The 12,152-nt window shown below is 37.9% G+C and overlaps 1 protein-coding gene across 9 annotated transcripts in view; it reads right to left on the minus strand.

Moving 5' to 3' along the window:
• Positions 1–12,152, minus strand: part of RBMS2 (RNA binding motif single stranded interacting protein 2) — a 100,632-nt gene that overhangs the window by 20,303 nt on the left and 68,177 nt on the right. For 8 of the 9 annotated variants that reach the window (XM_031941166.1, XM_031941163.1, XM_031941164.1 and 5 more), the window contains one exon: positions 3,171–3,337. In XM_031941166.1, the coding sequence (XP_031797026.1) occupies positions 3,171–3,313 (143 nt within the window). In that variant the 5' untranslated portion in view covers positions 3,314–3,337. Of the gene's footprint in view, positions 1–3,170; positions 3,338–12,152 lie in introns of those variants that run through there. The other variant, XM_031941167.1, reaches the window with a different exon arrangement.

The following is a 12,152-nucleotide window of genomic DNA, read 5'->3' on the forward strand; positions in this document are numbered from 1 at the left end:
GATAATGTTGTAAAAAATTACCCAGGCATGGGTTCTGTCAATAAAAAGTTATAATAAATAATAAAAAAAAAAAAAGATAATAGGGAGAAGATGAACTGAATTTCAGACATGTAGAATTTGAGGTGAGGATGGAGATATACAGCCAAACAGTTGGAAATGTGAGATTGAATCTTAGAGGAATGATTGGAGCTATATATGGACTTAGAAATCAATCAGGTAAGAATTGAAGTCAAATTTGATAAGAGCTGAGCTTCAGGATTTATTCATACTGAAAGGGTGGCAAAAAGATGAACCAGTGAAGAAAGACAAAAAGGTAAAAAGAAAGGTCAGACAGAATTAAAAGATCAGTCATGAAAGCAGAGTGAAGAGAGGAAAAGAGAGAAGTGGTCAACAGTGTCAAATTTTAAAGAAAGATCAAGAAGGTGAATGGCTAAAATGTCTATTCGATTGAAAGATAAGGCTAGAGAAAGTCAATCCCTTCTTCATTTCCCCAGGTTCCAATCTACTTACTATTCTGTCTTTCCCTCCTTTCCTTATCATGTGTCAAGAGCCCAATTTCTTCAGATTAATAATGTCTTTAAAAGTCCACAGCTAATGTTATTATGTAGTAAGAAAAAATGAACAAGATGGTCAGAAAACAAAGGAAATTCAACTGAATTTCTGAAAAACCAAAAAAGGTCCCAGAAAACAGAATAAACATGTTTCTTTCCTCAAATCAAAGAGATAGGAACTAGGAGGACAGAATATTACATATGTTGTTAGATGTGGTCAGTATCAGATATTTTTACTTGGCTGTTTTGCTTCATTGTTAGGAAAGATTCAAAATGGGGTGGAAGGGGCACTGAAGTGACTATGATATAACAACAAATGGGATCAATAAAATATATTAAGAAACAAAAGAACCAAAACCTCTTTTCATTTCTTACTTCCATACCATATACAGCTTTTTTCCAAGAGAATACCATATATACAAAAGTATAGTGGCTCTTTTTGTAGTGACAAGTGGATGCCCTCAATTGGGAAATGGCTATATAAGTTATGGTACATGATTATAATGGAATATTATTGTTCTATAAGAAATGGTAAGCAGGCTGATTTCAGAAAAGCCTGGAAAAAACTACATGAACTGATGCTGAGGGAAGTGGACAAAATCAGGAAGACACTGTACACAGTAACAAGAAGATTATGTGATGATCAACGATGACAGATTTAGCTGTTCTCAGGAATGTAGTGATCCAAGGCAATTCCAATAGACTTGGGATGGAAAACATCATCAGCATCCAGAGAAATAATTGGAACAAAGTATCCTTTTCTTTCTTGCTTTTTCTTTCTAATGTTTTTTTTTCCCTTTTTGCTCTGATTTTTCTTGTATGGTGTGACAAATATAGAAATATTTTTAAAGATATTGTACATGTATAACCTATCAGATTGCTTGCTGTCTTGGGGAGGAAGGAGGTAAGGAAGAGAGGGAGAAAAATTTGGTACACAAAGTTTTACAAAAATGAATGCTGAAAGCTATCTTTAAATGTATTTAGAAAAATAAAATACCATTAAGAAAAAGAAAGATTGAAAAAAAAAAAGAATATGAGGTGTATGTGCGAAATGTTAGGGACATTAAGTCATGGTGAAATGGAGATTTGTTTTCTTCCTGCCCTATGGGAGGGCCAAAGATAAGCTCAGGATTTTACAGTATAATATGTTATGTGACTTAGAATGTAGAAGTGCATAATGGAAGGTGGTGTTTAAACTTTATGTACAACTAAATGTTGATATGAATATAAAGTAGCTTTTTTCTAAAAGGCCTATTCCCCAACCCCTTTTTGTGCTTAAGTCCATCTCTGGATCTTTACTCCCTCCCCTCTCTGCCCTTTTTTTTTTTTTTTTTTTTTTTTTTTGCACCTTTCTCCCAGTCTCTGAGGCAAGTATGCTGGACTTATAAACTGCTAACATTAGTGATAGATAAGGAGTCACAGTTTAAGTTTTTAAACTGACACAGGATGTTCTGACCTGTATTCCCCTTCTAGTCATCTTGACATCAGGGAATCCATCTCTTTTATTCTGATGTGTGTTCAAGTATTTGAAAGGTGGCCACATGGAGGAAGGATTAGAATGGTATTTGATTTTAGAGGCCAGAATCAGAAGCAATGGATGGAATTTACAAAAGAACAAATTCAGGGTTGATATCAGGTAAAGCTTCCTATCAGAGCTGAACACAAGTAGAGAAACAGCAACTCAGAGAGGCAATAGGCTCCCCCCCTCTTCAATTACAGGCTGTACAACCATATGTTGGGCAGCTTATATTATGGGGTTCCTTCATGTACAGATGGCTCCTGAGATCTCTTCTACTTCTCAAACTCTTGTGATGGATTCAGTGAGTCTGTTACCCGAGATTCTTCTGCTGCCTTCTCTCTGCATGCTCTTACTACTCACCCCTGTCCACCTTTTCCATCCCACTCTTCCCACACCCCAACTCCTTTCAAATTCCTGATTTGAAACATATGTTTTTCTGCCAAATGAAACAAAACAGGGCCTTTCTGAGCCCTCATTATTCTTCAAGCATTCCTGCCAGGGGTGAGCTGAGGCTACCACCCACTTCATGACTCAGAGTTACTTTGCAGAACCTTGGAGGGACCTCAGGGGGCAGTCATAGAATGACAGAATATAGAACCTCCATTTCTGCTTTTGTCACTCTTCCCCTCCTTTTTCTACTCCTACATTTCCCATTTCAAATCATTGCTTCTCTAACAAGAGAAGTTCTCCATGAGGAGGCTCCAAGCCTACAACTAAGAGTATCTAAATTTGTCCAACCTCTCTTCAAATGTCCTCCAGCCAGTAGAAAAACAAAATTAAGATACAGAGGCTAGTTTTCCAGTTCAAGACTAGAGGGTGAGAATCTTTCCACTGAGGCACCTAGACTGGGGAAGTTATTGGAAAAACCATTCATAAACTGGGCTTCAAAAGTCTGGTCCTACCCCTCCCCTCACTACCCTGTTTCCTTTAGACTTAGAAGAGCATAATGGAGGTCTGTGATTTCTGTGGGAGGAGCAAAATTGAGATTCAAGGAGGAATAGGAAAGAGGCAAATCACCGCAGCACTTCAGAATAAGGCTATCTGGCAGGAAGCAGAGACTTTCCCGTCTCAGGGCCCAGGGGGCCACCCACATGACTTACGGCTGACAGAGCTTGACTAGGTCCTGGTCCGTGGTGCCTGGCTGCAGCCCTCGGATGTAGAGGTTGGTTTTGCTGAGCTGGTCACCTCCGCCCCCCCCACTGCTGCCACTGATGTTGTTGCTGCTTGGACTAGGTGGTGCCATCTGCTGAGCCACGGACACATAAGGCTGTGGGAGACACAAGGCAGAGGGTCAGAGGCTGGGCATCCCTCAGGGCAGCATAGGTCCCGGGAAAGGTGATCGTGGATTCCGGAAGAAACTGAAACCCCAGAAATCAACAGGAAAGAGAAACCTAGAGATGTTCTCTATGGGGGGGGGGGGGGGAGGATAACTTCCCTCTGCGTCTTACTGTTGCTAGGAGGATAAAATGAGGCAAGCTAAAGATTTTTCTTCATCTGTAAAAAAAAAAAAAAAAAAAAAAAATTCCTTGTAAAGCCTGCCTCATAGCGTTGTTGTGAGGAAAGAGATTTGTAAACCTTAACAGGTTATATAAATGTGAATTGTTCTTGTTATTAAAAATTAGAAAAGATACCTTACATGAACAAAGATACTGGGGAGAGGAGAGGCCTAATGCCTACTTTACAGATCAAAGGCATTTATCATGAAAACTAACTTTTTCAGCCCAGAAAACAAGGAGAAAGAAAGGAAAAAGCTGTAAAATCATAAAAAAGAATGAATACATTGAATATAGCTTTGTTAACCAAATTTAGAATATTAGAACCAGAGGTACTACTGTGCTTATAGCTTAAAAAATAGAGGGAAGTAACAATTTATAGCGCAAATAGGAGATATATTCAATTTTTTTTTTTACCCTCAAGGAGTGGTAAAAGATTCAAAAATGATAAATTCATAGATAATTAAAAGATATGAGAGAGATGACATTAAAGGAAACAAAAACTTGAAAGCTACCTTTCCAACTTTTAAAGATTGACCTCAGGAAGTTCAGCCAAAAACCTGGTGCTACAATTGGAGACAAAATTTACAGAAGTCTTCTATCTTCCTTATCAAGATTTTTTGATATTGATTTCATTTCATTTAATTATTTAATTTTAATTTACATTTCAGGGAATGTCAATATGACTATATAACACCTCTTCTTGTTGAGAATACTTAAATATGTTAATTCCACTTTAGTGTTATTCCTGATAGTAGGCAGTTTTTATATTCATTTTATGAAGGATATTCCTTCATCAATTCATATGGTTTAGAGTTGAAAAGAAGCTTAGATTACCAACTAGACCAACTCCTTAATTTTATGGCAGAGGAAACAGTGGCAGGGCAGGAAAGTTAAGGAGAAAGATATCAATTTACCAGGGTTACACAGGCTAGAAAGCAGCAAAACTGGGATTAAGGCTCAGGTATTTGACTATAAACTCAAGTCTTTTTATCCACTACAACTAGCATTTCAGCACAAATCAGGAATGCCCTTATCACTGTGATTTATCAAGAATTAGTTCTTTGGTAGCTTTGATTCAACCAATATTATTTATTAAGTACACTGTTTGTATGGCATTGTCCTAGGCACTGGGGATAGATACAAAAATAAGAAAGGATACTGTGTTTATTAAGGATCTTATAGTTTAATAAATATGTAATAAGCACAATGACAATTACAAAAGAAATCCAGATAATGTAAGCAAATTTGAGAATGAGATTTCTTTAGAGAGGAGAGTGACAGGAGCAAGATCAAGAGAAGAAAAAAGATGGCGCATCTGTTAGATCTTGAAATAAAAAAGACTCAACAGGCACTGATGGAAATGCATTCCAGACATGGGGGATGACCTATTTGAACAGACTAAGGTAGGAGTTAGCAGAACAAGACTGAAAAACAAGTAGGTCCAGTTTGGCTGGAACACATGGTGAGCAAAGTGGAATAGTGTGAAATAAAGCTGGAAAAGCACTATGAGGCCAAATTAAGAAGAAACTTCAATACCAGTTGAACAAATTTGCACTTTATAGGAAGCCACTGAAGGTTTTTAAGCAGAGAAATGACATAAGCAGACTTGTATATTAAATGTATATACGATAACCAAGTATTCCCTAACCCACACATTACTGTTTTTCTCATATTTTAGCCCCTCCCCACCCAAAGGAAGATCCAGTACCACATTTCAGGATAATCCAAAGGCTTATGTGAGGCTCCAGCAAGATCCCTGAGAGATTTATCTCTTAATCTCTGTTTCCCCCTTCTCTCCTCCCCTCCCTCCCAGGCTTCTTTCTCTTTCTCCCTCTCTTCCTCTTTTATTCTTCTCTCCCTCTCTCTCACCCTCCTGGCACTCACATTGGGATTTCCCAAATAGAGGGCCCTATTTGCCAGAGAGATATTTATTACTTCTCAGTGACGACAGTGAAAGTCACATGATGCAGACAAGGGCAAAGGCAAAGTGAATGGTTGTCACTTTCTGACAACAGGACAACAGCCATGTACAAATAACTCTCAGGCAAGGTCCTAGAAATGGATATTGATATTATTATGCTAGCTACTCTAAATACAAACTGAATTAACTAAACTATTAACTTTAGTACTATCCTTTTAATCACAACTATTCAAAATCTAGTAGAGCTGGTCTCTATTTTCACTCACATCAGTATTTTATCATTCAATTTAAAACAGGAATAGGCCAGGGAAAGACTCCAAAGATTTATTGCTATTGCTATTGTTCTGTTGTATCCAACTCTTTGTTTCCCTATTTGGTGTTTTTTTTTGGCAGGGATACTGGAGGAATTCGCCATTTCTATCTCTAGCTCATTTTACAGATGAGGGAACTGAGGCAAATAGGGTTAAGTACTTGACAAAGATCACACAACTAATAAATATCTGATCAGATTTGATCTCACAAAGATGAGTCTTCTAGAATCTAAGCCCAGTGTTTTATGCATTCAACCACCTAGCTATCCCAAAGATTTATAACCTATATTCTAATCAAAACACTGGAGTTCACAAGATTAGTTCAGATTATTCAATGAAGCTATATCACAGCTAGGTGATACAGGGCCTGGAGTCAGAAAGACTCTTCTTCCCGAGTTCAAATCTAGCTTCATATATGTAATAGATTTGTGATTCTGGACAAGACATTTAATCCCTGTGTGCCTCAGTTTCCTCATCTGTAAAATGAGCTGGAGAAGAAAATGGCAAACCCCTCCAGTATCTTTATCAAGAAAATTCCAAAAGGACTTATGAAGCATCATACATAACTGAAAAATGACCCAATAACAACTCAATACCTTCTATTCCATTACAGGGAAGTCACGACTATAGATCAATTGGGAAGTTGAGAAAAAATATATTTATTTAAATATACTTATCATCTTTCCCAGCAGGGACTATTTCTCAAATGGCAGAATTTTCAGAACACATACAAGAGGGCCAAGGAATAAGAAGGCAAATTGGGGTAATACTACTACTAACAAAATCATTTATAATAATAGCTAACATGTATGTAAGACTTAACTATGACAAGTACTGTGCTAAGTGCTTTTATAATTATTATCTCTCGTAACTCTGGGAGATAGATGCTATTACTTTTCTCATTTTACAGATAAGGAAATTAAGGCACATAAAGGAGTTAAGTGACTTGCCCAGGGTTACACAACTAAATTATTTATGACAGATGTGAACTTTGGTCTTCCTGATTCCAGGTCTAGCACTCTATCTATTGAGTCACTTAATTACCTCAAGAAACTGATCTGTTATCCTAGACTTAAACTTGAGTTTTGACAATGGAAGTTTTAGCTATATTCTAAAAATCAGATTTTATCAGATTTTAAGTGTAGGGCCAGAAAGGAGTCTGGGGAAGAATAGACATTGCCCAGAAATGAAGACATCATTCTACTGCTATTCCTTAGAGTAACAGTAAAGAGCAACTCACTATAGGAAGCAACTATTTCCTCTAACCTGAGAGAGTACCTATGTAAAAGATCTGTTTTCCCAAGGGTCCCAAGGGTAGGAGAAAGACACTCTAAATTGTTAATTTGTATATGCAAGGATGTGGCCACATGATGAAGTACAAAGATCTGAGCCAGGATCTTGTTTCTGGTACTTCCTGGCTCTGACAATACAGACAAGTGTCACTGATTTTTCGATTCATCTGTAAAGTTGTAATGATTATCTCTGTAATACACGTCTAAAGAGTTGTGATAGGGATCACATGAAATGATGAAAATAAAATCTTTTGCAAACCTTTAAATACCATAGGAATATTAGTCATTACTACTCTATAAGAGAGAAAAAGAAGACTGGTGTTTTTTTCTTCCTAAAGAAATGAGAAAATATTATTCCTCTCACGTCCTGCATTTTTCTCCTACATATACCTTTCTCAGACTTCCTAGCTTTCCAAATTCTAATGTTAATCATAGTTGTTTGTTTTTTAAAGACTCAACAAAACTTTCGTCTACCCAAATTAACTAAGGAGAGAAGATCAAAGCATCACAGTATGAACCATTTACAAAATCAAACAGTAATGGGCCAGAAGATGTAATGGGCTGAGGTTTGAGTTGATGAACTGAGGTCCCAAGTACCTGAGGCTAAATAGTAATTGGACTACACTCTATTAATATACATGATTGGATAAAGAATGGTCCCTGCCCACTCTCTGTGCAAGTCCTGATGTGTTGTATAGGAAATGATGATTTTGGTGGGTGGAGACAGAGAGAGAGGAAGAGAAGCTGAGAGAGAGTGACCTTGGGTCCAGACTCCTAGCTGCTGGTCATGTAGCTGCTGGTCTAGCTAGCTTCTTGACTCAGCTACACACATTGCTATTGCCCATTCTCTTCCACCTCTGATCTTTCTTCACTGAGAATGAAGACTGACGATTTTCCCCTAACCTGAATTCCTGACTCTGGCCGATTTTAAAATATGCGGTCTTCACAAGAAGAGCTATATGGCACTCTTCAAGGTTACTTCCAACTCTGAGATTTTATTAGTTTAAATTGTTACATTTCCTCTTAAGGTATCCATCTGAGAATTTCTCATTCTTACCATTGTTATTATGCTCTGCTGATTAGTTGACAAGGTTGCTAAGGGACCACCAATTCCAATACTACTTTCTCTTCACACACATTATTGTTGGCTTCAATTATAGACCACATTGGCCAAGCCATCCTGCAGTGATATTTAAACAACACTATATACTTGGTCGTCAGATCAACACCAATTTAATGGCAAAAAAAGTGGTTAGTAGCTGTTCTCAGCTAAGGACCTTGTTTGTGGATCAGCAGAGCATAAAAACAATGGTCGAACAGTGGTAATTACACATAACTCTATACCTCAAATTTGTATCATATCTTTGATTTAAAGAGCTCAAATCCTATGATCCTTTGATCAGAAGTTCTCAACCTACAGTAATGTGGGAAACTTTAAAAAGTTTCTTGATAACTATATTTCAATATCACTGCCTTCTTTTGTAACATCATATTCTTCATATCATGCATTTAAAAACATTTCTTTTGATGTAGGCCTCACCAGACTGCCAAAGGGATTCACAGCACAAAGAAAGTTCAAGAAGTCCTGCTTTATTTAAACTAGCTCTTCTCTCTACCTTTTATTTCTCAGTTCTATAATTTAAGGGTCCCTTGGTAACACAGTGTCAAAATCCATTTGTACCACCTGGAATAGAAATAGGGGGCTGTTCTATTGTTCATGGAAGACATATCTGTATGCAAACTGATAGATTCCCAGGATAGTGCCTCTCCCTCTGCCTCTCTCCTGCAATTTTCAAATCAATGTTGCTGGGCCCTGGCTGCTTACTAGTGAAGTTTTGCCTCCACAGGCCTGTGCTTGCTAGGTTCCTCAAGTAGTTTTCCAAGAAAATAACAATATACTAGTTTTCAGAGTCCCTGCTTCCTCTCCATCCCTCCACCCCATCCCACCTCACCCCATTCCATGTCTGCTTTTAATGTACTTGCATTAAAACCTCTAGTTTAAAAAAAAATCTCAAATACATATTCCATTAGCAGTCTTCCAAGTCGCCAGCACTGAAGGCTATTTTTGCTAACTTCTCACCTTCAGGAATTATAACTGAAATCTCACCATTTCTCACACTTAGTCAAATAATCAATAAGCATTTATTAAATACTATGTGCCAGGTAAGAAAGGCCAGAGACAGTCCCTGCTCTCAAGGAGCTCTAATGGAGAGTACTCAAGATAATCAGCAGAAGGGAGGTAATAGAATAAAGGAGAGTCAGTTAAGGTTTCTTGAAGAGAAGATGGGATTTGAGCTAGAACCTGAAGGAACTTCTAGAAGCCAGGAAAAGGAGATGACCTATTAATAACTTGTGTATAATCATTTGTATATAAAGAATTTTACTAACTCTTGTTCAATAACTCAAATGTGGGAAATATTCATATCACTCCTTGCCTCTTCTCTTATCATCTCTTCCCTAGTTCAGAGCAGACCACTAACTATCAGATCCTTAGAGACCTAACTAAGGAGCTGGCCACCACTGTGTCAATTCTGTCTCATGCCTTTGCTCTAAGGACCTGAAACTGTGCAAGTTCTAGTGACATCTCTATGGTGCTATTTGATATACTTCCTCCAAGAAGTTCCTTTTCATTCTCTGCTAATCCTACAAATTTGGCCTTTCAAAACTGCAGGGCTTCTTGAGTTCCAAGTTACCTTGGGCCATTTTGTGACCTTTGACTCTATACCTCTGAAGCCCACAGAGGCCAGACCTGAACTTCCCTGAAAGAAGTGAGATGTAGGGGCAACTAGGTGGCGCAGTGATTAGAGTACCAGCCTTGAAGTGTCAGGAGGGCCTGAGTTCAAATCTGCCCTCAGACACTTAACACTTCCTGGCTGTATGACCCTGGGCAAGTCACTTAATCCCAATTGCCTCAGTAAAAAGAAAAAAAGAAATGAGATATATTGATGAGGATGACAGAAGAAACTGAGTCCATCCCGTTATGAGCTGGTGGGGAAAAAAGGAATCATTCCTGAAATGGCTGATTCAGCTTTTCTAGTGATACTGTTTTGGGTATATCAGTTGAAAATAGCAAATTGCCCTCAAGATTGTCTGCTGCAGCTTTTATGAAATTTCTCTCACACACATACACACACCCAAAAATATAGGAGGCATCCTGCTGAGTTTTTGGCTCAGCAATGGAATAGAAGACCTTTGCCTCTTAGGGAACTGTAACAGACACTAAACTGAATGGGGTCAGCAGGAGCTATATACTTCATTTTCCATTTCCTGCTACACATTAATTCTAGGACAGTTTCACCGAATGAGACATAAAGGGAAGAGAGATTTGACTCCCTTCTGACCCTGGGAGGTGGGGTGGAAAATCAAACTCCCTTTTTCCGGTAGCAGGAACTTCATGTCCTGATGACTCACAGGAAGCCAGAAGACAGGAAAGGATCAACCTTCTCTTCCCACTCTTTAGAAGAGACCATCACAGTGGTGATGATAGAACTACTGTCTCTCATCTAATCACAGATTCACAGTTTTTCCTTAGTTTGCTTCTGACTTGATTTGGTAGCTTCATTCAGCTACAAATGACATAAGAGACCCAATTTCCAAAAAATGAGTCTCAAATACTCAAATTTTATACCCTTAATTTCAAGCACATAGGGCCTTCCACAGTTGGCCAGTAACCATCAGATAAAACACTAAGTTGCTAAATATACATAATTTTAATAAAACAGAAGAATATTTATTTCTATATTGTGAATCCCTTTCTTATTCACAATCGATCCCACAAATGGCGACAGAATGACATGTTGCTAAGGCTCTCAATATCTTTTGGTGCCTGCCTTTCTGGGTCAGAGACAAATTTTCAGAATTATATGACTTTGGGCAAGTCAACTTACAACTGTCTCAATTTTCCATTTGTAAAATAAAAATATTAAATTAAATGATTAGTCCTTTCAGGTAACTAGGTGGCACAGTGGATAGAGTGATGGATTTGGAGTCAGAAAGACTTATCTTCCTGAGTTCAAATCACACTAAATGTGTGACTCTGGACAAGTCACTTAACCCTGTTAGCCACAGTTTAATCCTCTGTAAAACAGCTGGAGAAGGAAATGGCAAAACACACCAGTATATTAGTCAAGAAAACTCTAAATGGAGTAATGAAATAGACCACTGAAAAAGAAGGTCCTTTCCAGCTCAATCTATTAATCTCAAATACTCAAATGGATTAATTAATTAATCTGTTCAATTTGAAGGTCTCTTCTCAATTTTCAATGAATGTACTATTTTTTTTTTATTTAATAGCCTCTTATTTACAGGTTATATGCATGGATAACTTTACAGCGTTAACAATTGCCAAACCTCTTGTTCCAATTTTTCACCTCTTACCCCCCACCCCCTCCCCTAGATGGCAGGATGACCAGTAGATGTTAAATACATTAAAATAAATTAGATACACAATAAGTATACATGACCAAAACGTTATTTTGCTGTACAAAAAGAATCAGACTCTGAAATATTGTACAATTAGCTTGTGAAGGAAATCAAAAATGCAGGTGGGCATAAATATAGGGATTGGGAATTCAATGTAATGGTTTTTAGTCATCACCCAGGGTTCTTTCTCTGGGTGTAGCGGGTTCAGTTCATTACTGCTCCATTGGAAATGATTTGGTTGATCTCGTTGCTGAGGATGGCCAGGTCCATCAGAACTGGTCATCATATAGTATTGTTGTTGAAGTATATAATGATCTCCTGGTCCTGCTCATTTCACTCAGCATCAGTTCGTGTAAGTCTCTCCAGGCCTTTCTGAAATCATCCTGTTGGTCATTTCTTACAGAACAGTAATATCAATGAATGTACTATTAAGCCTTCCTAAAGTTATCCCAACAAAGTGAGGAAAAGATATGTGCATTTATTAACTCTTGTTCCTGATTTGTCTATTATCTACTGGGTTCAGAATGTTTTAAGTCAGAGCCACCTCCCGAGTTCTCTTTCTTAAAGTTACAGGGATACTTACACTCACTTTTGTACAGAGATGCTGTTACTCTGTCCTGGCACAGGCTTAAAAGGAAGC

This window comes from Sarcophilus harrisii, chromosome 5 (genome assembly GCF_902635505.1).
Source record: "Sarcophilus harrisii chromosome 5, mSarHar1.11, whole genome shotgun sequence".
In the NCBI taxonomy this organism is placed as follows: Eukaryota; Metazoa; Chordata; class Mammalia; order Dasyuromorphia; family Dasyuridae; genus Sarcophilus; species Sarcophilus harrisii.